General features: G+C 43.3%; 2 protein-coding genes across 8 annotated transcripts in view; one reads left to right on the top strand and one right to left on the bottom strand.

Moving 5' to 3' along the window:
- The window catches only part of abtb2b (ankyrin repeat and BTB (POZ) domain containing 2b), a 48,796-nt gene extending 28,867 nt beyond the window's left edge, over positions 1–19,929 (top strand). The window contains exons 2-17 of the mRNA XM_033634163.2: positions 1,521–1,670; positions 5,916–6,126; positions 11,787–11,939; positions 12,454–12,619; positions 12,785–12,874; positions 13,079–13,180; positions 13,458–13,554; positions 14,453–14,588; positions 15,100–15,377; positions 15,467–15,645; positions 15,756–15,861; positions 16,931–17,033; positions 17,139–17,226; positions 17,419–17,487; positions 18,266–18,379; positions 18,685–19,929. Coding sequence (XP_033490054.1) covers positions 1,521–1,670; positions 5,916–6,126; positions 11,787–11,939; positions 12,454–12,619; positions 12,785–12,874; positions 13,079–13,180; positions 13,458–13,554; positions 14,453–14,588; positions 15,100–15,377; positions 15,467–15,645; positions 15,756–15,861; positions 16,931–17,033; positions 17,139–17,226; positions 17,419–17,487; positions 18,266–18,379; positions 18,685–18,918 — 2,276 coding nt within the window. The 3' untranslated portion in view covers positions 18,919–19,929. The remainder of the gene's footprint in view (positions 1–1,520; positions 1,671–5,915; positions 6,127–11,786; positions 11,940–12,453; positions 12,620–12,784; positions 12,875–13,078; positions 13,181–13,457; positions 13,555–14,452; positions 14,589–15,099; positions 15,378–15,466; positions 15,646–15,755; positions 15,862–16,930; positions 17,034–17,138; positions 17,227–17,418; positions 17,488–18,265; positions 18,380–18,684) is intronic.
- Positions 19,930–20,305: 376 nt separating this feature from the next.
- brsk2a (BR serine/threonine kinase 2a) overlaps positions 20,306–27,795 on the bottom strand; it is a 206,128-nt gene continuing 198,638 nt past the window's right edge. For 4 of the 7 annotated variants that reach the window (XM_078168023.1, XM_078168027.1, XM_078168022.1 and 1 more), the window contains 2 exons: positions 26,930–27,019; positions 20,306–23,149 (listed from right to left, as the gene is read on the bottom strand). In XM_078168023.1, the coding sequence (XP_078024149.1) occupies positions 22,977–23,149; positions 26,930–27,019 (263 nt within the window). In that variant the 3' untranslated portion in view covers positions 20,306–22,976. The remainder of the gene's footprint in view (positions 23,150–26,929; positions 27,020–27,795) is intronic. The other 3 variants (XM_078168025.1, XM_078168024.1, XM_078168026.1) reach the window with 1 other exon arrangement.

The raw sequence follows: 27,795 nt of genomic DNA, 5'->3' as shown, positions 1-27,795 counted from the left end.
TTTCTTTCCTTTTAAACTAGAAAACAACAATCACAGGAGGGTTACAGCAGTGAAAGAGCCACATGACATCTTCAGGTTATGTAAGAATGATGTTATCTTCTCACCGGCAATTAGTTTGACAACCAGCTGTCATGCAGAATAAAAGAGCAAACCATGGTGTTTAACCACTGCGTATCATAATCTGCCTGCTATCTGAGTTTATAAAGGGAAATAAGTGATACATCTTTGGCAGATTTCCATATGCTTGCCTTAACAGTATGCATCCAGTTTGTGTGGCTGACAGGGTCTCCAGAGGATCCGCTCAAAGAGGAAATACCACACATGTCCCAGATTGACTGTAGTTACACCAAGAGCCATGATAGTACATGAAGTAGCCCTGCAAAAAAGAATTTAATCAGTGCATGTCAACCATGAAATCATGTTGTTTTAGTGTCGTAGAAACAGTCCTTTCAGCTCAGTAGCTTACACTATTATTGACTGTCAGAATGTACCTCTTTAACAATGTAATTGCTTGGGGGATATGGTTGTTAAAGTTGTTTAGGGTTATAGTATATTCTGTTTTTTCCTTGTCCTTTTGATCAAATCTGTACTTTAAAGGGAAATCTGTCCCCTTTCACCTCCGTCAAACTCAATCGTAAATCCTCCTTATTTACCTTAAACATATTTATTTGTTTCTTCATTGTGTTTGTGTGTTAATGTAATAAAGGTCAGAGAAGGGGTTGTCAGGGTCCTGGGCCTCTGGTGGACTTTGACCCTTTTAGTGTTCTGTTGATTGATAACATCTTGAATATGAACCCATAGCAAACCGTTATTTTACTGAGTGTTCCCATATTTTTAGAAGATTTTTGGGGCGGGCTTTTTGCCTTTATTTGATAGGACAGCTTAAGCGTGAAAGGGGGAGGGAGAGGGGATGACATGCAACAAAGGAATCCAGGCCTTGGTACATGGGGTGCCTGCTCTACTAGATGAGCTACCAGGCGCCCTGACGTGTTACCATATACTGTAGTCATATCAGCCTTAATCATGTATCTCTTATTTTACTAGTTTCTTCATATTTATGCCGAATATCTCCAGATATGATAACTACACATCGAGCATGTACAGTGTGTGTGTTGTATACATTGTCCATGATTTAAAGGGAAATAAATATCTGCAGTAACACTGAATTGTAACTTTCTTAGTCTGTCTTGATATTTCTCGCTGTGAGGCCCTGGCCTGCTTCCGATGCAGTGTGCATTTGTTTTGTTTGTAGTAGCCTGATGTCACTGTGCGCTCTGTTTATTTTCCTGAATGCGTTGAGAGTAAGGCTCACATTCCCTTGTGTGTTTATTTGCCCTCAGCAGTGTGGGTTACATGTTACCAGGATCACAAATACACTATGTAAATACCACCAGCAACTGTTCTGGGACTTCTGCAGAAGCAGTGTGAATAGCTGAAGTTACGTAGGCTTGTCTGCACCTCTCACAAACTATACATATTAATCATAAAAAGCCATTCTCTCTCTGTTTTTGTCTCTGTAGGTGTTTTGTCCCTTCCGGCTCATTTCAGTCCCTACACAGAGAACCAGCAGACGTCTGTGGACAGCAGGGAGGATGCCTATGCCCAGCTGGAGCTGAGGACGCTGGAGCAGTCCCTGCTGGCTACCTGTGTGGGCAGCATTTCTGAACTCAGTGAGTACGAGTAGATCAGAATAGTGTGTGCAGTCCTGGATCTACTTACTATTAGCAGATTTTCTTTACATTATGTGTTTAATCTATTAAATTCCTCTCAGCTCTTTGAACAGTCATAAAGGAATAACAGTGAAGCTATAAAACATTCTTGTTATTACAGACAAGTTAACAGTCCCAGAAATTATAAACTTATTGTCATATTTTTTCAGAGACGTGACAATTTTCTAAACACGCCTTGTATATTCACATCGTTCACTGGCTCTGGAAGACAAGAAACTTTTCTTCTGCCAAAAAGACTGTTATTTCAGACAGCCAAGTGCCAAGCACAGATAATAGATTAACTTTTTTTTTTTTTAAAAATTACTTTAAGCCCCATTGTGTGCCTTATTGTGAAAGTCATCTAATGCACGCTCTTCTAAAAATAAGCAATGGAACAATTTATCTACACATGAAGCTCTAGGGAGTGAAGTGAAAATGAGTGATTTTTTTTTGTATATTCCTGGTTTGTTTTGCTTAGCAGTGTGCATCAGGTCACCACAAACTATATGGTACTCTCAATTGTTTTATCCCTCCAGTCAAGTTAGTCAACAGAGGAGAAGACATGGCTGTATGTCAACTGCTTGTAACCTGGACTTTCTCTTTTTTATCAGAGGAAAAAAAAAGCCTGGCCCTCAATCTTATCTCTTCTGAATAGTTACGTGGTTTACAAGAGAGATGGATGTTTCTTTAAAGGTGTCGTGTGTAGGATTTAGTGGCATCCAGCAGTGCGGTTGCAGAGCTGATACTTTGCAGTGTGCCAAGCATGTAGCAGAGCTACAACGCAAAACATGATTAGCACTATCTAGAGCAGCGATTCCCAACTGGTGGGTCCTGAGTGTGTTCTGAATGGACCGCAAGTGACTCGCGAGCATGTCAAGTTTGTAAAAACGCATTTTATTTTGAAGTACAAGGAATTTCCAGCACAGAGCTTTTACTTTGAAGTGCCGTTCCCTGCTGTAGAGTGAGTGACTAATGGAAAGCTATATGACAGAGACGGCAAACAAGCTCAATGACATGGTCAAACGCAAGTATGACCCTGAATACATATAACTGTGTGGACCTTGAACAAATGACCAAGGAGAAATCTGGACCCTGTGGCTGGACCAGTTAGGAATCACTGATCTAAAGTCAGTGTGTGATTGTCCATTCTGGGCTAATGTAGAAACAACAATGCGGACTCTGTGTAAGAGGTCCTTCTTCGTATGTAGATAAACTTTAAACTCATTTTAAAGTAACAGAAACACATAGTTACAAATATAAGATGCCGTTTCTGCAAGCTGTTCCCCTAAATCCTACACACTGGACCTTTAAGGACCGCAGGTTTGAATTTTGGCCAGTAGATATATTTTATTTGGTACATGGACACAGTAGTGTGGTTATTGGGTATTTTACAAGAGCTATAATCACATCTCTTTTCCAAAGTTCAATTTTCAGCTCTATATATAAATTGGGTCAAGTTGTGATGGGCGTTATATTGAAGTGTCTCTTTACAATTCTGAGCCTTTACATAAGCATCTTGCCAGGGAAAGTGTAAATCTGTTGACAGGTTAGGGACCTCCAACTATTAGAGTTTGATGAATTGGATGGCTTTCTAAAATATTTCCAGTTCTAGATGTCCATGTTTCATACATACAGTTGGTAAACAGCAAGGGAGGCAGACACACGCACACACACCCTACTGTACATATGTTTGTTTATACTGGATGCTCTGGAGGAGTTGGCAGATGACGGAGAGCTGGAATCAGGTCATTAAAAAGTGAGAAAAAGACAGGAGTAGAAGGAGAGTGGAGGGATGGAGGTGGGAATGGTAGGGGATTAAGTGTAAGGATGGAGTACATAGTGGCCAGAGCTGTGTGTGTGTGTGTGTGTGTGTGTGTGTATGTGTGTGTGTGTGTGTGAGGTGGGGGGTAGGGGTCAGGGGAAATGATGGAAAGGTAGAGAGGTGAAGAGTGAAGTTTTCAGTGCAGGGGTAGAGGTGGAGGGATGGAGATTAGTGTTGGTGCGAGCGAGGATAAGTTTCCTTCTCCAAATGAGCTAACACTCTGCCATTTGTTCCTCCAGCACAAGGCCACGTTCATACGCCACCATCGTTAGTAAAGCATTAAGAAAGTGTACACACACTCTCAAACACAGAAACACTCTTTCTCTCGCTCTCTCAGTGGTCTCTTTGTGCCACATCTCTCTGGTGGTGCGAAGCTGGGCTGTTCTGGGCAGGGCTGGCATCCCTCAGACGCATTCGTGCCTACGAACACACACAGGCGTGTGTTCACCAATACGCATACACACAACAAAAACACAGAGGGTTTGGCACTCTGATCTGAGCCCAAGAGACCAGGCAGACACAGCAGCATCTGTGCTGAGCTACTCAGTCCTGCTGGGCTGGATCTCCAGACTGGACTTGGCCAGACACAGGAACACACAGCATATATAAACATGATGTATAATGGATGGCAGAGTGCTGGACATTTCAGCTAAATGTCTGAAATTGTTGGAAATGTAGAGTAAGCAATACCTTGGCTCTTAAAGTTGTGTTCATGCACATTTGAATGTTTCATTTTCAGCTCTGTGGTGGTCTTCACCAGTTATGGGAAACTACGAGTGTTTGACCATCCAGTTAAGTAAGCTAAATATTAAAGATCAGGATTGGACTAGCCCAAATAAAATGAGCTTTGTGCTAAAGCCTGTAAAGCCAATTAGCAATCTGGGTTCACACAGAGTCCAAATAAAAACATGTGTAAACATGTTTGTACTGAATTTCCTGACAGTGCAGTCGACATCTTCTAACTGTCTTATTCTGTGAAACATTTTATTAGTTTCCAACTTTGACCTAAGAGGCACATTTGGTCAATATGTCCTCAAAAGGCAGGCATGTCACAGTTTATTGACTCCCAGGTTTCCACAAAGACTCCAATATAAGATGTAATCTAAGAATGACTTATTTCATATCCTCCTGACCCCTGGAGCTTAGTTTAGCCTCAGGGCACAATATGGGCTAGAAAGCCAGGGAGAGGCTCTCCATCTTGGGTGAGAATTCCTCGGAGACCTCCTGGAGGGACTGCTGGTGGTGGTTTACACAAAGGAGGCCCTTCAGCTTGAAGTGGGGTCTGTTTCGGGAGGGCTACCTCAATGTAACCCCCCTCGAAGTACCCCAAACCCCCTAATATTGACACACACATACACACTCACACTGTTAGAGGCTCTAGCCTTGGCCCCCGGGCAGCCTCCCGCTCACGGTAATCTGCTTAGAAATTAACCCAGGGGTAATTATGTTAAATGAGCGTTACATGATCCCAAGTTCAACCTGGCCTCCCTCCCTCACGGCGCCTCTCTCTGGCCCTCCTCCACATCTCCTCCCTGTGACAACTCATATTTTGTCTCTCCACTTTGTTCCTGCTATGGCACGCATGGTCACAAACTAGGATGTTATCTACAAGCTCGACTCCTTGCAGCCCTGCCCCCTCTTTTTGTGTTTTGTGCATCTATTAATGTCTATTCATGGTAGTAAAGTTTCATACACTGTACATGCAGTAATGTGAAGTGGCCTTTATTCAAGTGCACATGGTTGTACAGTTAGCTCACAGTGTGGGAGGATGAGTTGTCTGATAAGCTGCGTATTTCTTATGTCTTTGTCTCAGTAATGTTTTGTGGTAGTCAAGACAAATTCCTGATTTTTTTATTTTTTTTATTTTTTTTTTTACACAAAGACTTCAGCATAGATCTTAACCTTGCTTTTATCATGTGACTGACACCCACCTTCTTAGGCTGAGTGCACTGATTGAAACGCGTCAATACAGAAACAGTTGAATGGTTCATTAGAGCCTGTGATCAACTGTCTGTAAGGCCGTTAACTCCTTCAGTGATTAAAGATGAATGGCTATTTGGACTGGCCGTCTGGCTGTGCTTACTGATAATGACACTGCTAATGGCAAATACCACTAGAGACATGGAGCGAGGGTAATGAGCAAAGGAGGGTAGAAAAAGTGGTTTAGGAAAAGGGGAAATCCAGTTGGATTAGGAGCCCACTGGGTTTATACTGAGCACTCTAACTCTGTTAGTTTTTTAATGTGCAACTTGGCAAATACCACTGCAGCAGTCTTTGATACTGCATTAACGAACTGAGTAAATAAAATGAACAAGCTTGGTGTGTTCATTAGAACAAGTATCTACTAAACCATCTAACTTTGACCTTTTTTTCCTTTGTTCCAGGTGATTTGGTGTCCCGTGCAATGCACCACATGCAGCGCCTGAGCTCAGTGCGCCCAGGACTGAGCCCAGCCCGTCACACCCGTCCCCAACAGCCTGTGTCCTGGTCGCCGGACGCCCTCCACACCCTTTACTACTTCCTGCGCTGCCCGCAAATGGAGTCCATGGAGAATCCCAATTTAGACCCTCCACGCATGGCACTCAGCAAGGAGAGGTGGGAGTCATGCATGACCGGACAAGAGCATTTTAGATGCTCTCCAAAGTGTATCGCAGGCAGTGAAATAACAGATCTAATCTTCGGCGGCTATTTTTTTCCTCATGCTGGTTTTGGATCCACCCTCAGAAAATTTGTTTTGTAGTATCCCTCCTTTCATGCATCTTTTGCTTCCTGATCACATCTGTAATTAGACAGGATTTGATTTGGTTCACAAGGTTGACAAAAATTTGATTAACGCCGACACACTTGCAAATACACTAACATCCACCCTCAGAAGTTAACAAACAGGTTGTAATGAAGTTAACAGCTTTTTCACAGACCACCTCTCTTTCTTAGCTAATCCCATTGCCCTCTTGTCAATGAAGTGTTAGTTTTCTGTGAGTAAATTACAGGTGAGCAAAAGACTCCAGGTGTTAATGTTAGGCTGAGAGAGGGGTTCATTGCACCTTTAGAGTGTAAATTAGGCTGAAGACTTGTGATTTAGGGGATTTCAAGAGGATTCGTGAGGTGCTAATAGTCTGTAATTCTGCTACGGTCTCCTCAGATCTTTCCTGAGTTGCCTTTGTTGAACAGTCCTGGTAATTGTTGTCTTTTTTCAGTCCTAAGACAAGTGGGTGAAAATATATGGACAGCCATTTAATTCCAGTGTTTTGGTTTTAGCAATATACCTGATAATTCTAAGCATTTGTGTAATTCTTGGCTTTAAATTGTTCTCGTGAAATTATGTTTTATGTTGGCGGGTTTCCATGGAAAGCAAGGAGTAACACAGAACTGAGTCATGTCTCTTTTCTTCCTAAATCAAGTGATAAGAACTTGGGTTGCATAACAATATGTTATCAGCAGTGAAGGTGATACTAGGCAGCAGTTTAAGTAAATGTGAGTGATTATGTGCCATCAGTTAAGATAAGATTATTAGTTACAATAGTGTGTTTGTGTGTGTGTGTGTGTGTGTGTGTGTGTGTGTGTCAGAGATGAATAGAGAGAGACAGAGAAAAGCACTTGCAGCCTACCCACACATCTGTTTGCTGGTCTCACAGCAAAAACACTCTGTGTGTGTGTGTGTGTGTGTTACAGAGAAACCATATGTTAAAAATGTCAGTGGAAATTGTTCTTCTATGTGTAAAGGTTAATTGCACTTTTTAAACAGATGTATGGAGGCCTGTCTAAAGGTAGCGCTCAAGTGTACAAATGGGATGCAGCTCCCACTAGAGTGTGTGTGTGTGTGTGTGTGTGTGTGTTCAGTTTGCTGTGGTAAGTTTGTTAAATGTTTGATTGTTTTATCTCCCTTGGTAATGTTTTAACCTCTAGACATCCATGTGTTTGTGATTGTTGGGTTATGATGAGGCATCTTAGTTCCGTAAAACTTTCTGTGATGAAATCAGCCAAGTCTCTTACCAAAACACACACACACACACACACACACACACACACACACACACACACACACACGTATGCACTCAGGGCCAGCTGGCTTCCATACATTTAATAATGAACAGACACAGTGTGAGTGAGCAAAGGTGGGCTCCTCATTAGCATCAAAGAGAACAGAACAGCAAACATACACCCCGCTTTTCACTATCCCAGCTATTTCTTCCAAGTCGTCAGATGTTTTTAATATTGGGTGTATATCAGGCTGGTTTATGTGTGCAGGATGAAGTGATTTAGCATCCTGTTATACTGGACACTTTGGAACATCTGCAAGTTTCTTTCTGTCTTTCTAGACATCTACCAGTTTGCCTACACACATCTGTGTCTAGTGTCTGTTAATGTCAGCATGCATGACAGACTCAGGTGGCAGAGTTGAGCAGCGCAAACCTGGTAGTGATTACAATGTGAACGCCTGGTAACGATACAGACTGTTCTCCTACAATGGGCCTCTCAATCTCTCTGGCTCAGCCTCTATTGAAGGCTTTATAAAATCTTTGGTGGAAACTCAAAACCACCGAATCTGTGTGGGCCACATCATCAAACATTATAGGGAGTCTGGTGAGAGCCTTATTGCAGAATCCTGGAGACTACAAGAGACGTCATTTTACTTACATCCTTTAAAACCTGGTGCTCAGTTGTAGTTGTTACCAATGATGTTGTATTGGAGTATTAAACCGCAGAAAGTGCAGGTGGGAAGACACCAGTGGCTGTGTGTCTTCTTAGATTTGCATTCACACTCCTCTTTAAGTCGTAGTGCAGAAAAAGAACTTTTATTAGTGCTGGAAGTTCTTAACCAATTTATTTAATGGTAGAGTCACTTGACTCTCCCCCCAAAATAAGCACTTCCAGACACTCTGCAGAACAGACCAACCCAACCCTTCTGCCTCCTTCAGCGGATGGAAGGGAGCACTAATGGATAGATGTGTTACTGTGATAAGAAGTAGCCAGTGGAGCTTACGTCTAACCGCAGATACATCAGATATGGTTACATCCCCCTCCTTCTGGAGCCTTTATGAGAGTAATCTGACTCTAGATCAGTGGTTAACCTTGACCCTCTGCAGCACATGATGAGGTCTGCTTTAAGACCCGATTGAAGTTTCTCACAAGTTGAACTCAATCACGGTTGCTTCAGGATATATGATGTACAGGACATATGGAGCCAGCGTAGCATGTGATGGTGCCTCCTGGGGAGAAAAACCTTTGCTTTTTATGTTAGACAGGTTAGAGTTCAAACACACCTGACCACGATGTGGGCTGACTGTCATTTTATGACCAGCCAGGTGGTGGCGAGAACAACGCCGTGAATCAGAGCTAACGTTTATATGTTCATGTGTGTGAACATGTGTGAGAGAGTTTTTGTCCACGTCCCGCTGCTCTCAGTGTGTAGCCCTAGCATGTCGGGTCAGTAGGCTAGCGAGAAGTGCTATCTAGTTTCAGTGTTAACAGGAGGCTTGGCTTTGATGTTGCACCGACTCTCGGACGCGGCTGAAGTTTGTGTTTCAGGCTGAGGGGCATAACCCAGACAAAGGGGTCAGATGGGAGGTGTGTGAGAGAGAGGAGCAGTTCAGATCAGGGGATAAGGGTTTGAGGAAAGAAGGAGGGATGATTTGTGGTATAGGGGCCAGAGCTGTGTGGGTGATGGTACAGACATGCTCCATCTGTGTGCAGCTGTGGGCCACTGGCAAAGGTGTGTACATACATAGCCTCAGTTGATTTGTTTCGATGCTCTCTTTTTGTATATCTTGTACACGCACACCCCTAACACGCTCATACAGCATTAAAGGTTAATTGGAATAAAACTGTGGCTGAAAGTATTCTGTTGGAGAACCAGTATTTCAGGCCTTGAAAGGAAAACACTACCTTGGTTATTATGCAAAGACTAGATTTTTTAATTTTTTTTTACTCACAAGAACTAAGGCTGTGAAATGCTGATTGATGAAGTGAAGAACGGGGAAAATCTCTCTGATGGATCAATGAGCGTTAAGTGTTAAAAGCTTGATACGGTTGATTGGAGCTGCTTTAGTTCTGGATTAGTGCCAGCACCGTGCGTGCCTGGAAGCAAGAATGCAGTAAAGTAGCTGGGCGGAGGCCTCGTGGCATTCAGGAAGACAGGCGCAGACACACGCACGAGTGCGCACACCAACAAAACAGACTCACACACAGTCCAATTTGTGGTGAGTGAAGCCCATTAAGAGGAGTATGACATTGATTCCCAAGCCTGCTGCCCCTCCTCACCTCCAAAACAGGACTTTGTTATCGCTCTACACCCACGGCGCTATCTCCAAACTGCCACCCAGCCCCGTCCTTCATCTTGACATACCCCACCTGCCTCCCAGCCGTTTTCACAAACACTCAAATCCTCCTTATATGCACCTTTCAGACCCATTTAACATTCCCTGCCTACTCCTCCTCCATCCCATCAGTCCCTTGTCTGCTTGTTAACCGTCACGCCTGGGTGACAGCATGGTGCCTCCTCTTGAGTGATCACTGACTGATAAAGTACTGAAGCAACATCTGACAGAATAGCTACAAGATAAAACAGAAGGACACAGGGATTGCAGGGTACCTGCAGGTTCCTAAAAGTCTGAGATTTAGATAATAGCTATTTTAAGGCCTCAATTGAGTTGACATTGTCAGTGGTTTGATTCATCATCATATCTGCTTGAATCTAACAACAGCAGTCATGGAAAAGCTTTTATTTGCTATGTTCAGTCAGATAAAAAGTTGAATTATTAATTTGGTTACTTGTCACATTAAGTGAGGTATTGAAAGTCTGACACTTACTCTCTGAAACCTTCAGATGTAATGGAGCAGATCCACTTCAGTAAAGTGACTTCCGATATACATTATGAACACAGCATTGATGAATGAGGGAGATGTGCTATAGGAAACCACAGGTAGCTGCGTAAAGTAAACACAGTGAGAAGGATAAATGGCTCTGCAGGGGTCCCAGTGCTCATTAACAGTTACTACAATCCCTATAGCGTGCACACTATAGAGCTATGAGTTATATGCCCGCATACTGCTCAGGCTTTTGCCTCCATCAGTATTCATGATATGCATTGGAGTGTTTGCATCTCCTTCAGAACAAAGGTGAAGCCACCGCTAAGAATAACATCACAGCAGGAGAAAGGCTGCTTAGTAACTCGTGATAACAGAAGCAGTGTTTAAACAATCATTAACACACTTTGGCTGAGGCTCCATAGGATCAAAAGCAAAGCAACAATAAGTGTCATTGTTCGTGGGCGCATATGGCGAGAGAAAGGCACATACAAGGCAGGATTAATACCAGATAGTTGCAGCGTTGCAGATAGCCACATAACCACCGCTTTCTAAAGGGTTTTAGAAGAAAGACGAGGACAATGAGGAGGGAAAAAGAGAGCAAGCAAATAATCCAGATGACTTTCAGAATGCCTCATTCACAAATACCACAGCAGACTTAATGCTGTGCTCTCTTTCATCCCTCTGCCGATGTTTACTCCACTGCCTCTCCATGATTAATATAATTTTCTCTTGTTCCTCAGGCTCAGGTCAGTCCTGTCTATCATTTCTATTTTAATCCGTTCCTTGCCTTTTTAGTTTCACTTGCTTCTCTCTTTCCTGGAAAGCATTTACAACAATACCAGGGTGCTGCACCTTTATTTATCTCCCTTAGGTAGTTTATTCTGTTACAGCTGGTTTAAAAATAGGCTGATTATTCAGAAGCCACTGCAGTATTTTGTTTGTCAAACCACAGCACAAATGAAGTCACAGTTCTGTTCTCATCTTCCATCACGTCTTACAGAGTGAGCTGATGCTTTACTGCACCACCTGGTATCAGACATATAAACACTGATTAGTCATATATACATACATCTGTTATTTGAGTGCGTCTGCTTGCACGTATGATGACTTTAAAGGAGGAGTGTGTGGTGTGTGAAAGCTGGCAAATGTGTGTGATTAGTAGAGGTGAGGTACTCTGCTCAGAGTATGTGTGTGTCTTTAAATGTGACTCACGGTGCACTGGTCAGGGTGAGGAAGGAAGTACAGCCAGACATACATAAGTCATCTGGATGAAGACAGTTTATGAGTTCCCCCTCGACATGACTGAATCACGAGTGAAGAAATCTTCCCCACAGATGTTGCGGTGCACTTCTCCTACAGTATAGTTGAAGGGAGTTTCCTTTTTTGTACCAAGCATATAGATGGTCACATGTGGAATATTTGATTTCTTGTTTTTGTTTTTTCAGGCCATTCCTGCTGCTGCCACCTCTGATGGAGTGGATGAGAGTTGCCATAGTTCATGCCGAGCATCGCAAAAGTCTACTGGTGGACAGCGATGATGTCAGGCAGACCGCCAGGCTACTCCTTCCAGGGCTGGACTGTGAACCAAGACAGCTGAAGTAAATGAGAACACACACACACTCACAAGGGTTGTCACTTAAAACTACACACAGCCACATGTGCTGTACCCATAAGCAGCAGCAGCAGCAGTAGCAGCAGCATTTCTGAATGTCTGTAATCTTACACACGCCTTCAGACAATATCTAATTTTAGCTTTCTTGACTCCAGTGTCACATCTTCAGCGTGTGTTTATGAGGTCATTCCAATTAGTTAAAAAGAAACAAAATTTAATTGCTAAGACAGCGTTGTGTGTAGGCCTGTAATTTAATTGGTTCTCGCTCACAAATAATTACACACTTTATACAGTAGATTAATGACTGTTCACAGACTGTAATGTGGCTCATTAACCTTTTCATGAAGTGTACAATTAAAGAAAACCATCGGATGCAAAAGTACAGTGTGCAACAAACTCTCTCAGTGTGTGTTTTGCCTGAGGTGTGTCTTCTCAGACTCAGCCTGTAACCTGTCACAGGGTATCATCTTACTCTTTCTTTGTGCCTCTGTCTCCATCAGGCCTGAATGTTGCTTCAGCTCCTTTAAGCGTCTGGACTCCAGAGCCGCCACAGACAAGTTTCACCTAGACTTGGGTTTTCGGATGCTCAACTGCGGACGCACAGATCTCATCGGCCAAGCCATCGATCTGCTGGGGCCGGATGGGGTTAACAGCATGGACGACCAGGTACAGAACTTCCGTCTCTCTCTCTAAAATATGAGTTCATGTATGATGTGTGTTGAGAGGAATATTGTAGCTTTATACATCGGTACTTATAGATCACTTTAGGCAGCACTTGATGTATTTGTTTCTCCTCTTTCATGTGAGCACCCCTGTCTTTTCTTCACACAGGGGATGACCCCTCTGATGTATGCCTGCGCAGCTGGAGACGAGGCCTTAGTCCAGATGCTGATCGATGCCGGAGCCAACCTTGACGTGGCGGTAAATATGCTCCAACAATTTCAACATATGGACACATTTATTCAAATGTTGCACGTCATGTGAAGTTCTACATTTACCCACGACGCATGCATCAGCTTTAAAGCATCTGAGTTCACAGAGGCTGTGGTGAATGTAGTATTTGTGTTTTCTTGAGAGTATGACCTTGATGTTGGTGTGTAATGCCGATTTGTCCTGTGCTGCCAGGTCCCACCATGCTCCCCAAAGCACCCCTCTGTGCATCCTGATAGTCGACACTGGGCAGCCCTCACCTTCGCTGTTCTGCACGGACACATCTCCGTTGTGCAGGTTGGAAACACATACACACATATAACAGCCACCATCAGATATAGCCACCCTTAATTTGCATGACTGTACTTTTGTGTACTTTTTACTAGAGAGAGGAAATGTTCTGCTATACAGGCACAATAAATGCAGGTTGTCCTACATAGTCCCGAGCTAACTGTGGATGTGATGTTATACTTTCAAAAGTTGAGTGACAAATGTGAGGTCAGAGGTCAGCCCATAAATGAGTTACAGGATGTCAAACATTGCACAGTATAACAGATGTGGTGTGTATTCCCAGCTCCTGTTGGATGCAGGGGCCAACGTGGAGGGGGCCGCAGTCCGCAATGGACAGGAGAGCACAGCAGACACGCCACTGCAGCTGGCCTCAGCAGCAGGTGTGCGCACACACAAAGACATACATGCGCACAGCACAACACAAGGCACAGCTGATGTTAGATCATTGTCCGACGCACAGAAGGTCTGTGCTCTGTCTGATTTATGGCAGCCAAATTACTACTTACTACTAAATTATACAGGCAGAAAGTCTGTAGAGGGGAGACTTGAAGAGATGAATGACTTAAAGCTGCTGTTGTCCCTTTCAGCAAGTCAACTAATAGTAACTCACACATTTATCAATCACCAAAACAGTAGCGTAATAGACCACCAACTGTAGCACAGGATAGTTTTGTGAATGACACATCGGCAGGAGGAACAAGGACACGGGAGGGTAAATGACGGCAAAGTGAGAGTAGCGGAGTGCTGCCTGTGGTTGTTCTGAAGCCTCTGGGCAGCATTCCTCTGCGGGCTCATCCAAAAGCCACACATAGCTGTAGTAAAAGAGACACATGCTCTACATAGCAGCCAATGACAGTGTGTAAACAGTGCCTAATATGAATGTGTCTGCTTGTTTAAGAATGCAAAATAAAGCATGATAAAAAACTTTTTTATCCCTGCGGTAAAATGTAATCATTGCAGTGGTAAGTGTAGTAAACCAAGAAAGAAGACACGTACAAGTAAAAGTGCACTAATTAATTATAAAAATAAGCAATAAAAACACTATAAACAATCAAACTGAAACCCTAAAATATGGAAACAGTTGTAGGGTGATGTGTTAATTATTCAAAAACACAAAGCGGAAAAAACACATGGAGAAAAACACATGGAGGAAAGATTACTTAAATTATAGCTTTGTAAACAGTCACCAAAGTTATGGTTGATACTGGTAATAATATTCCATTTAAATGTGTTTAGGATTTGTATCTGTGTGTAACTGACTGTTGATGTGCTTCCCAGGCAACTATGAGATGGTGAGTTTGCTCCTGGCACGAGGCGCAGACCCCTTATCAAAGACCCATGATGGGAATGCCCTTACGTCATCCCTCTATGAAGACATGAACTGCTTCAGTCATGCTGCCGCACACGGACACAGGTATGTGTGTCTCTCAATCTGATCTGAAAAAGTCAACAGATGCCTCTGTAAGGTTCTGACAAACTGCCTGCTTTTGGCATCTTAACTGCAGAGGAGAAAGTAACACAGAAACAAGGCTAACTATCTCATACTTGACCCGAGTCTGCATTTCAGCTTTAAGGAGACGTTCATTCCTTTTATGTGCAGTGAATGGAAGACCTTGAAAGTGTCAGAGTACAGACAGCAAATTCAGGGCCCCCTTCTATTCAGAGTCCATCTGTCTCTAAACACCAACTGGAAGCGTAAACCTCTCCACCTGTTCGCTGCGTGTATGTGTGAACACAATGTAGACTCAACACTTCACATTCCACAGTGAGGGAGACGGATTATGTAATGAGAGAGGAGGGTACAGGGTCACAGACAGGGATGTATGTGTTGCAGTTTGGGACGTTTATTAATGTTTTCGTGTTTACTTCCCTTCCCTTCCTTGTCCTCTTTCTTCCCTCCTTCTTCCTCTCATTTATCTTGTCAGAAACGTGCTGAGAAAGCTCCTGACTCAGCCCCAGCAATTCAAAGAGGATGTCCTGTCTCTGGAGGAGATCTTAGCTGAGGGGGTGGAAGGTGAGGAGGCCGTGATCTGCCCTTTCCTCCCTCTCTCCCCCCTCCCCACCCCTTCCTCTGGCCCCGGGGCCCTGCCAGAGGTGGGCATACCAAGGCTCTGCAAGGCCAGGATGAAGGCTCTGCAAGAGGCCAGCTACTACAGCGCTGAGCACGGCTACCTGGATGTCACCATGGAGCTACGGGCTATGGGTACCTATCAGACATCAAACAAGAATTTGACATTTCTAATTGTGACTTGCCATAATAACCCAACTTTTTTTTTTCTACTTCTAAACTAGGCGTACCATGGAAACTACACGTGTGGCTGGAATCTCTGCGCTGTGCCCAGCAGCAGTCCAGGGCGGGAGTCACCCTCTCACTCCTCAGAGAGTTCACCACGATCAGAGAAGAGGACTACTGTGAGGAGCTGGTCACCATGGGCCTGCCTCTCATGTTCAACATCTTACGTACCACCAAGGTAAACACAAACCTCAGTGTGTGCTTGCCTGCCTCTTCATGTTAAGAGCATGAAATGAGTCGAAATGTGTGATATAACGTCCTCCTCCCTGTTCTCTCACTTGCCTCCAGAATGATGCCATTATACAGCAGTTGGCGGCTATTTTTAGTCACTGTTTTGGCCCAGCACCTCTTCCAGCCATCCCTGGGATGAGGGCAACTCTTTCAGCACAGTTAGGTAAGGAAATTATGATTCTCATGTGTGTATGAGCACACATAGCTCTGTGTTTAGGTGATTGTGATGGCTTTATGTTGACATTTTTAGATCATTTTTTTGTGTTTTTGTGTTGATTAATCTGCTGACTGCTTTCTTGACTAATCAGTTAATAGTGTGGTTAGAAAATATCATAAAACAGTGAAAAATCCCCACTGTCACAATTTTCTAAAGGCCCTGAATTGCTTATTTTCTCTGAAAAGTGCTCAAAAACCCAAAGATAGTCAGTTTACTGTCTCATATGACAAATACAAGCAGCAATTTCTCACAATAGAGAAGCTGTAATGAGGCAATATTTGACATTTTGCTTAAAATCTACGTAAAGTACTGATCGATTATCCAAATAGTTGCAGAATAATTTCCATTGACTACTACTAATCAATTGTTTTTTAGCTCTAGATGGTTGTACAATTAATACTGAGAGGAGGTTGCATTTGTCCACAAGGCCCCAGATACAACAATCAGCCAAAAATGGAAAAAAAAAAGAGGTTTTGTTTTTGCCAAAATGCAATGAGGATGCTTCGGGCTCTCAGTACCTGCACACTTGGAGCTTGAACACCTGTGACCACATATTGAGTTTTCTACAAACTGACTGCATTCAAGGATCACCTAGTCTATTCAATCACTTGTGGGTGTGGCATTACATATCTTTCACAGATATGGGTACAGCTGATGCCAAATTTTGAAGGTTTTAAAGTCTGTATGTGAGGCAAGGTATCAAACAGCCAAGGCAATCCTCTCCTCTGGCTGTATGAACAAATGCAAACTGATATTTTTCTATTTAGCAAATAGGAGTAAAATAAGTGTTCCAGTGCTACAGTAGCATATGAATGAAAAGGTAAAATCTTATCACAAATGCCAGGTGTAAGGATCAAGACACTATCATGATTCGCCCGCATACAAGACACTGTCTGAACAAAACTCTAGCTTCCTTAAGATGTGCAGCTATAATGTAGGACCAGTGTCCAGACTGGCTTGTGAAAGCTGTGCTGTGAGTGGAGTTTTAAGCAGCCGCTGATATGTTTCCCCACAGACCCTCATTTCCTGAACAACCAGGAGATGTCAGATGTAACATTTTTGGTGGAGGGGAAACCGTTCTACGGTCACAGAGTCCTGCTGATCACAGCCTCTGACAGGTGAGCGCAGTCAGGTTCACACTGGATAGAAAAATACCGACTTAAGGACATTTTAGGGAAAAAAATCCTTAAAGTTGTAACAAAGAAATATTTGTTTTCTGTTAGATTCAAGTCTCTGCTGGCATCCTCCGGACCAGATGGAAGCCCCAACAAGGAGATCGAGATCAGTGACGTCAAGTACAACATTTTCCAGGTAACAAATATTCTCTTTATTTCCTTTATTGTTATGAATACTTTGCACAGTATTTTATTATACTGTGAGACAGTGAATCAAGAGTGATGGGGAAAAAAAACTTGAGGCAGACATAATGCATATGACAAAACAAGGACATTATTTAATTCAACTAAGACTTTTTCCTGAATGCAACCTTTGACTTCTCTGCAGATGATGATGTCATACCTGTACTGTGGAGGAACAGAGTCACTGAAAACTGACGTGCCTGACTTGCTGGAGGTGAGAATCACTGCACACCATCTGTCTGATTGTTGTATGAGATGTTTTACCTCTTAGAAATCTCAGAGGTTATTAGTTCCACATCTCCACAAGATAAAATGATCACATCTCGACAGTTACAACTTTATTTTTTATGAAGAAATACGGTTGTTGGTACGGCAAAGTGCATGTTTTTGATAAAAATCTAAAAAATGAGTATGAGACAAATGTGTGCACGGTACACACAACAAACAACAGCAATCTCTTGCCCAGATCTGCCTCTCCATATGCACCAACACAATGTACTATTCACTGTGTAGCCTGTTAGTTTTTGGTTGAGCCCTGCAAATACAGTATACATGTGTATATGTGTTGCTTTTAAAAAATGTTTGAAAGCAATGTTGAGTTTGTGATAACGCAAATCCCCAGTTAAACCATTATATTACATTTATTTAGCTGACACTACCACATTACAACCCATTATATCAGTCTGTTGCATTGTAGAACTGCTTGCATGCACCGTCGCACGATTCACTGGAGGTCAAAGTGGATACAATCTGTACAGTGCAGTGAATGTTTGACAGATTGAATCATTTTATCCTTCACCATCAGTTCCAGATATGTGGTGTAGATAATTTGGCTAAACTGGAGACTCAACTGACAGTACGTGTCTCTGTCTTGATAAATAAGCTAGAAAAATACTCACAAGTAATAAAGAATGGTGGTAAAAATGTGTCCTGAATGAAATAGAAGACTGAATTTCTCCAGTGTAAACACGTTCTTGTGATTTCGCCTGCAGTTGTTGTCAGCTGCCAGTCTGTTCCAGCTGGGGGTGCTACAAAGACACTGTGAACTCATTTGCTCGCAGCTCATCAACCAGGATAATGCAGTCAGCATCTACAAGACAGCCAAGGTAACGCACTTTGAGAAGCCTTGATCATATTGTACTGTTGCGTGAACTACAAGAATAGCAAGCTTCATTACACAGCAGACCTTTGCTCTTTATGCTTCTGCAGCTGAGGTGACTCACAGAAGGAAAATGTCATGTTAAAGTGAAAAAACCTCTACTTTTCTTTGGTGTATTAAGCGAGAGGATTCTATTTTATCAAATGGGACATTCAATTTACTGCACAAAAGACACCATGTTACATGATAAATGTCCTACATTCCTCACTGAGAAGCAGCTTTCTCAGTGCAGTTTGTCCTCTCTTTCCACAGGCCCATGGTTCAGTGGAGCTGAGCTCATTCTGTGAAGGTTACTTCTTGCAGCAGATGCCTGCTCTACTGGAGAGAGAGGGTTTCAGGAGCCTGTTGTTGGGACCCCCCGCGGCCCGACAAGGGAACAACTCCACTTCTACGCTGGTTCACAGCCGGGGAGATTCGCCTCTGGAGGAGCTGGAGGCCACCCTGGCTCAACGGCTACGCTCTCTCTGCGTCACCTCCCGAGTCTGAGGACAGCAAGACAGCTGCTGAGGAGAGAAGGCAGGAATAAGAATGTGGCAGTCGAAGCGGAAGTTTCATCTTATCACTGATACGGGATCAGATCTTAAGGAGCTGCTTAAGTTGTTTGAGTACAGATGTTTTCTTTTAGTGACACCTGATCCTATCTCTGGTAACAAGCAACTTCCACAGTGCTTCGACACTGGGACACAGATCAGTGAGTTATGTGGCAGCAGTAAGACTTGGCTTTGTGTTTGCACCAAGCACTCCATCTTGACATTTATTGCAGTGAACAGCATGTTTGTGAAGAAGAAAGTTGGACGATGTGACGCTTTTTCTCCAAGGCTCGGGAAGCTTTCATGGAGAAGCAACAGATGGATACAACAGGTGGAAACTCTGAATTATGAAACACTGCTGCCCTCTACTGGACAGAACTGGTAAAATAAATAATTGCTTTGGAGGAGTGGTATCGACGGCACCCTCCTGGTTCTGACTGAAGCTATGTAAAGTGAAAATAGACTGAATCAAGTGAGGCAGCCATGCTGGACTTTTGGCTTTGTCCCATTTAAACTAATAATGCAGAGTGGGAGGATGGAGGTAGGCTCAGTGCCTCCAGCATTGACGTAAGCTTTGGATTAACAAATGTACTTTTTATGTAACTGTATGTTTTTATTTTCTATTTTTTAAAAAGTATGACCGCAGAAACAAAACACTTACTGAAGAGTGGGATGGACATTTTCTATTTAATGAGAAAAAAAAGATGTGAGAGTATTTAACGGGGTGTTCCCTTTTATTTTGTTTTTAATCCAAGCAAATTATTAATATTATTGATGAAAAATTGCTTTTGTGTAGCTGTTGTTTTTTTGTTTTGTTTTTTCTCCAGGTACACTCTAACAGTAATTAAGCTTATGTATGCTGAGGTTTAATGCTTCTATACAGGTACAGCAGCATAGTCCAACATGGGAATTGGAACACATAAAGTCTGTTTTATTGCTGAATATTGTAATAAACCTGGTAAACGAGCTTTGTCATTTTCACTGGCGCTGCAAAGTATTACAGATATTTCACTGCCGTCTGTTTGTGTGGGTTTGTGTAGACTTACCTGAAATCCGGGACAACTCAGACTTGCAAATGCATAAATCTACAACATGAAAGTCATTACATGTGCAATAAAAAAATGATTTAATGAAATACAATCTTACAGAAAACTCTGAGAGGGCGAAATAAGAAAAATTAAATTGGGAGAAGAGATAATTACAGTACATTAATCTTAAATTTGGAGCACTTCTTATATTTTAATATCGAGCAAACCTTGACCATATGGTTTTATAGTGATGTTTACTTCAGGTTCACACTTGCCGCATACATTTAGGCACAAAGAAGTAAAAACAAACACACCATAACTTAATGAGTTTATTTGTTTCAGCACTGAAGATGCTCACAGTTATTTTATATGGGGATTACATCAGTCTGTTTTGTTCCTGCTCTGTCAAAAGACCGCTCTGGGCCTCAGAATCATCAGATGTCCTTGGTGCTGCTAGCTTCCCATTGTAGAAAACAGAAAGGAGGGTGAACGATAGGGTATTGCTTTGTGTTTGTGTACTGATATCCCCTCACTGTGCCTCGTCTACCTTCGACAGGTAGAGAGAGCCCAGACCTCCGAGCCTTCCAGCGAGAGGTACAGAGTAAAGGAAGCATCGTTCAAAAACTTTGTGCACAAGATAAGAGGAGGAGGAAGGGGAGGGATTAAGCAGGAGCGAGGGAATAATTTAAAAAAAAAAAGAAGAAGAAGGCCAGAAATCAAAGCAGAGAGGGTGAAAAGTAGGGGACAGAGGGGGAATTTAAAACATTTAAAAGGTAGTTTTGTGGAGAGAGAGAGAAGAGAGAGAGAGAATCAATGAAGGCTGAGAGAAGGAGTGAGTTTGGCATGGAACATGAACACTAAAGCCATGCAAAGAAAAGCTCATGTTTGACATGCACACAGCAATACAAGCTAAAAGCATAGAGCAGGAATCCCCAGTATGGTTGAGAAGACAATCAACCCCCACGGTTTGTCTGTATATTTACAAAGAGAAGAAGTAGATTGGGATCTGTGGTGTCCTTCTCCTCAGGCCTGGCCTACACGCACAATAATATGAAACTGACAAATATCAATAGAAGAGCATATTCCCTCTCCAAAAAGAGGCTAAGTCTACATTCTTAAATTACTGGTAAATAATTTTTTTTCAAGAGTTCATACAAGTTCTCTTTCCCTCCTTGGAGACATCAGAGAAAAAGAGAATTTGTGACTTGTCACATAATTCTGTTAAATGCAGACCAAAACAAAGGAAAAAAAAAAAAAGTTCATTATTTTCTTTAAATGTTGCCCCATTTACGAACACACAAGAGGGTAATAAATAACATTCAACTGACCTAACAGCTTTGTTCATATAAATAGCCAAGTTATGATAAATTAGGAAATCAAACAGTGAGATGAACAAACATGAATAAATAAGGACAGAAATACAAAAATATCCACAATTGCATTTATCACGTTGTCTTTTTTTTTGTCCTTTTTTTTTGTTCCTCTACTCCTACTGCTGGTAAGTGAGACTAAGAGAGAGGTATAAATGGAAAACCAAAGACAAAGTGCTGCAGATAACACAAACAGGAATGTTTGGATCATTATTAGGTCAATCGAACAGAAGACAGAAAATGATCATGTAACAAAAATACACAGAAGAATTTAAAAGTACAGTATGTGGCAGGCACAGGTTTACCAACCTGACCCTATGGTATCTAAACATAGTGTCACAACTAGACATTTCATTTTTTTTATACATAAGAAATGATATCAGTCTGTACAACAGAATAGATCATTCATTTTAAATACCCAAATACCCACCCGCGGCCCTCCCTCCAACCCTATAGCTATCGTATCATCTCCCCCTCTGCCCCTCCCCTGCCCGGTTCTGCTCACACCCAGCTCCTCTCTGAAATCACAATTCCAGTCCGTTTGCAGCAATAGTATTAAGTCTAATAAAGTCAGTTAGTATTTTAAACCCAGTTCTTCACAAAGAAAGTACATTAAAAAGCAAACAAATACAATCCAGCAAGCATCCGCGTCGGCTGTTTGGGCTTTTCCACAAAACTCCTCCCCCTTCTCTCCTCCTCTGAATCAGTCTCTGCATGTCTTCTTTTTTGTTGTTGTTGTTGTTGTTCTTGTTAATACATCCCAGAGTTTTCTGTGCATACATACATACATGTGTTGTGTATGTAGTGTCTTTTTGTAAAATGTCTCCAATTGATGCTCCTCGAGAGGAAAAAGGGGGGCCGGTTGGTGAAGGGAATGTGCGTTCTTGTCTCATTGGGATTTGTGTGGATTTGTTGTGCACATGTGTGTGTGTGTGTGTGTGTGTGTGTGTGTGTGATCCTAAGATGAGGGGGGCGGGGACACTAAAGGTATTTTCATCTACTTCTACTGATGGCTGCCAGAGGTGGAGAAGGTGGCGCAGAGGGAGATGAAGGTAGAAGTCTGCATGAAGGGTCTGTTTCCATGGTAACCCCCCCCCCCCCCCCTTTTTTTTTTTTTCCAGCGCACCTCTAAAAGCAGTCCTCCGTCAACAAATGTCCGTCCCTTCTCGGCACGCTCGTGGGGGGAGGGTGGTGGTGGTGGTGGAAGTGGTGGTGGAGGGAAGGAGCAGGAGGAGGGGCTTAATAGGTTTTCTGGATAATTCCTGGTATCAGAAACAAGTCAGGTCATGACACAGGTTAGCAGCGACGGAGCAAAAAACAGAGCCACAGGGCGATCAGATGGTTGGGGCAGAGGGGTGGATGATGATGATGATGGTGGATAATGAAAGGGGGAGTGGAAGGACAGGAGTGTGTGTGTGTGTGTCATGTAGGTGCATTATACTGTTTGTAAAATATCACTTTGATTCTCTTAATATATTTCTATCTATATAAAGTCATTTTATACAAAAAAGTGTCCATAAATGATATGTACATCTAGCTATGTACAGATAGGATATTCTCTTATAGTGATACTGGGATGGGTTTTTAGCGCTGGCTCGACTACACAGCCTCTCGACCTATGACTCCTCCAGTGTCCCCACGGACGCCATCGCCAACTTGGCTCTGTCTCGGCCCGCGGCGGGGCATTTGGTGTCATTATGTTCCGGCTCGTGCCTCCGGACGTGCATGGGCGAGGGGCAGCGCTTGGTGGGCGTGCCAGAGGGGTAGGGCACCTGTCCGTTCTTCTCGTCTGAAAAAAGTTGTTTTATTACGTCAAAGAAGTTACTCAATGGGCTGCCTAGGTACACAGATGGGGGGGACAAAAGAGGAGGAAAAAAGGGGAAAGAGAGAAGAAAGAGAACAAACAAACTAATGAACAATGGGGTTCACAGGACAGAGACGAGGCTTAAGACAGAGCAAGCAGAGGCGAGAGGAAGTCAGACACAGAGAGGATGAGACCTGCTGGAGCAGCAGCACCATATACCATGCATATGTAACAGCACAACCAATGAAAACACACAAGTAGCCATCCAATCTAACTAAAAAAATACAGCAAACAGGGCTGGCTGAAGTCATTCTAGGCTTCTGTAGACTGAGAGAAAGTGCGGTGTGTCGTCTGCGTGAGTCGGTGCCCAGGCAGATCTGGCCAGCCAGAAGCAGGAGCACAATGCGAACGCCTGGAGCTTCAACACGAAGATGCCCTCTGAGGATAATAAAGCATCAGTGTCTCCTTCTCCTTGTGCCAAAACCTAATTGTTTGTGGAGTTTTTCACAAGTCATCACAGCTCCGAAGGGCAGCTCGAACCTCGGCAAAGCACGGAAGATGAAGGCTTTTCTGCCTCGTGGCTATTGTGCCAAGCGAGGTGCATCTAACGCGGTAATGTTTGGACTTGAGTCTGCCTGGAGCAAAGAGACAACCTTTGATCAACACATTTCTACACTTGAGCTACACTTCAGCTAACTACAAAACCTGGTCAAAGACATCAAACACAGCGGGTGGGCTGCATCATCATTGTGCTCGACTCTTTGAAGTGAGAAAAAGTCCAACTTGTGTAATTCCACCGCAGAGTCAAAACTGTGATGAGGTGCACTTAAGTCATAAAATACCTTCTTAACTTGATGCTGTGTGCCGGGTAAATGGGTGGATATGCTAAATAACACACGTTTATATCTTCTTAACTGCTATAAGCACACTTATAGCGCATCTGAGGGTATGCAAATGATCTTCAGCTAAACGCACTCGCTCTTTCTCGCAGGGCCTTAATGGTCCCGCTGCAGGTAGGTAGAGTGGTGAGGACACCAAACATGAGAAATGGAGCAAATAAAGAGTCAATGTTCTTTTTGTTAATGGTGCATGCACAGCACAATTCTGGGAACTATCAGTCACAAACAGGACTGATTCTGAATACTTGGCAGAAGATCCATTTGCACAATAGAGTCCTGTGGGCCGACAAATGAACAGTGACAGCATCAGTAAAAAAAAAAATAGGCAGGGGTGCTGCACAGATGACAAGACACACACACTGGACCGAAGACTGTCTGTGTAGCAGCACTTTATAAAAGGCTGCTGGAAAGTGGAATTTCTCAGGCTGACAATATGCACGTGCTGCCAGTGTGAAGACTGCCTGCAGTAGCTTGGAGATTAGGACAAACTTCGTCTAATCACAAATGAGTGAGTGCGTTTTTGTTGTTGTGTTTGTCTATGTGCGCATGTGTGTGTCTGTGTAGACAAGTGTGAATGTGCCACAGTTGGCTTCGCCCGCTCCATTATCCTGCTGGAAAATGGTCGCAGCCAACTTCTCCCTAATGTTCCCGCTTTCCTTTCTCATGTGTGAAGAATTTCCACATTTAGTCACTTCACTCCACCCAAATCTGCACATTTTCAAAAAAAAAAAAAAAAGGAAACTCATGAATCTTAATGATCTGGGCTGCTCGATGAAACACACACAGCACCCTCTGAATGAATGGTCCTCCTCTGCAGTCCTAAAGTACGCTTCCCTATGTTCTTTCACACTGCTTTTCATTGTTCCACCCTTCCTATTGTGTTCCTAAGCCGGGCTCTCAGGTATGCCTCTGTTAATGGTGATTAGGGGGACATAATGACCAAGACTTGATGAAGCCTTTTGTTTGACACACATTGGTATGCAAAGCCATTTCTGTTCTTAATTACAGCCACTGGCCCTTTTTTTCAAAGGCCTTGTGGTCAGGTTGCACCAAAAGTGTGTTAGGAGGTCAAAGGAAAGAGGGAGGCGGAGGAAAGTTTAACAGTGCTTTCAATTACTGCTAAGCACATACTGACCTGTTTTTAGATTCATATTATGGTGTGAGATACTTTCATTTAGACTGACCTTGGTCAAAAACAACTGACATTGACTTTTGATACTAAACACATCAGCTCAGTTTTTTGTTTGTGTGTCAGCAGGATTACAGAAAACTACTGGCCCAATTTCCATGAAACTCGGTGGAAGGGTGTAGCATGGGACAAGGAGCAATCCAACTCATTTTAATTCAGATTCGAATTGTTTTTCACTTTCATTAACATTGCAAAACAGGGCGTTTGGCCTTGGTGTCAGTCTGCATTCTCCAAGTTCTCTTCTAGATATGTATGCCTTCCTCAGTTTCCTCTACTGGCAAATTGTTCTCATATTGTCCACAAGACTCCGAATTCTTCTCGTACAGCGTCGTCTCTGCCGCTGAAACAATTCACGGCAGTTGTTTGAACCTAATCAGATGTAATTTATTCTCATTTTACCCTTCCCACACCTCAGCCTGTTAATTAGCTCTACAATATAAAAGATCGGGAGCAATTGGTAAACTTACTGAGGCACAGCGATGATAACAGACTGTTAAATATCACAACAGCTGTGACAACTGCTGTTCAATTCCGAGTGCCAGTGAGAGAATTATTGCAAAAAAAGCCACAGAGCAAAGTATATAGCTCTCACTCGCAACTTGTAGTGTAATAACAGAGTATAATAGCAAGCTGCGTGATGGCTGAGTATCTGTTCAACAACGTCAGGCATGGAATTGGAAATTGGTTTAAATGGATAAAGGAACAAACAAACAGACATCAAGGGAAACGATTCACAGATGAGATGGAAATAATATCCAGAGAAAACAGCACACCGTCTCCTGATAACAAAAAAACAAAGGTGTATATCAGGCTGGTGGTGTTTCCCAATTTGACCAGCAGGTGGAGCTGTTGTCAAGATGATGGCGACTGAGACGTACACAAACAGAGCAGTGATTCACAAGGAGAGACATGCTAAGAGCAGATGGGGAGGAGAAGGATCCCTATTTCTCTTTCTCCTCTCATCATCCAGACTGTGCGTTGAGAGACTACGATGTAGCCAAATGGGGGAAGGAATGGGTTTATACGTGTCCAGGGGCCTCGGCATCAACCCTACGACTAATGAGAAGACAGAAGAAGAATGTTGCGAAGTTCACAGGTGAATGGTTTGGTGTTGATTGAGGTTTTTAGAATCTACTCGGTGCCTCCGGAGGAGCCAGAAGAGGCTGGTGGACAGCGGGGAAACAGGGGGAGGGGGTCCTATTGTACGAGCACCCAGAGAGAGAAAGAAAGAAACAGAGCGCTTGTCAGGTGTGGTGTCACTGTGCGGTGCGGTGCATTGTGGGAGCGCGTTGAGGTGCAGTGGTGTTGCCATGGTGACAAGCTCCGACGATCAGTCTTGGAAGTAGGAGTAACAGAATGCAAATCAGCTTACCCTACCTCTACTCTAATCTTCACTGCCAGGGCAACGAGACAACATTTGACCTGCAGTCGGTGCTTGAGAGCAACTCCCACCCTTTCATGGCAGCGAGGCGAGGCGCGGGCATGCAAAGGAAGGCGTTTTCGAGAAGCGGAGAGTGGCTCAGGGATTTCAAGCAGAGGAGGGCAGGATTGAGCTTCAGTAGCGAGAGTGGTTTGTCCGGGGGTGGGATGGACGGATGAGGTGGTTGGGGGCTAAGGGTGAAGAGGTTTGGGGTATTTTGAAATATATTTCTTTTAAAAAGAGAGGTTGTTACTCACCAGACAGCTGTTGGACCCCTGGCTGGTCATGTGTGCTTAACAACTGGCTCTGAATCGTCTCCACTACTCGCTTAAAGCGCCGGCTGGGTCCTAAACACGGGCACACAAACAGGAAATATTTGATGCATTACAACACACAGGTAGCAGCACAGGAAGGTGTGTAGAAACTATGTCAGTGGATTAATTAGGAGAGTAGAAAAAGCAAGGGTGATGAGAGGAGTGTGAAATGTGAGCTGGAGAAGCTGCAGAGAGCAAGAGATGATAAATGGAGGCCAGAGAGGAGTGCTCCTGTGAGCTCCTACTGTTTACCTGTTGTATACAGTATACAGTCAGTGCCATGGAGGAGTCAGCAGGCTCTAAAGTGCCACTATTACACCCCATTCAGTTCAGATGTGCCCCCTACTTGAGTGTGTGTTTGAGTTTGTGTGTGGCTATGTGAGCCAGCCAGAGAGGGAAAGAGAGCATGCATGTGTTTCTGCGAGACTGAGCATGCACGCATGATTGCGTAGTATGTAATCTTGCATAGCCAGACCTCATCTTGTTATGCTCAGGGACGTTTCAGGAGGGGGGTGGCTCTTATCAAGCATCCAGGATTGCAAGAACTTTGAAAATCCTTATGCAGACATTCTTTTTGGCAGCGCCTTTTGAAAACACCCAACCCTGGAAGCAGCACTTCTAGTTTATTTGTTGGCTGGATAGTTTAATTTCATTAGTTTGAAGTGTGACAGCATCCCACTCGACACGTTAGGGATGCCTTGCCATAGTTTTTAAAGCGACGTGAGCTCCAGTTTCCCAAGACCTCTGTGAGCCTGATGAGATGGGAGGCTGGCTGTTCAAAATTAAACTGTATGCAACACTGTCCTCTG

The sequence above is a fragment of the Epinephelus lanceolatus genome, chromosome 5, assembly GCF_041903045.1.
Source record: "Epinephelus lanceolatus isolate andai-2023 chromosome 5, ASM4190304v1, whole genome shotgun sequence".
Taxonomy (NCBI): Eukaryota; Metazoa; Chordata; class Actinopteri; order Perciformes; family Serranidae; genus Epinephelus; species Epinephelus lanceolatus.
The sequence above is the reverse complement of the archived record's forward strand: the minus strand, read 5'-3'. Positions and strand labels throughout refer to the sequence as shown.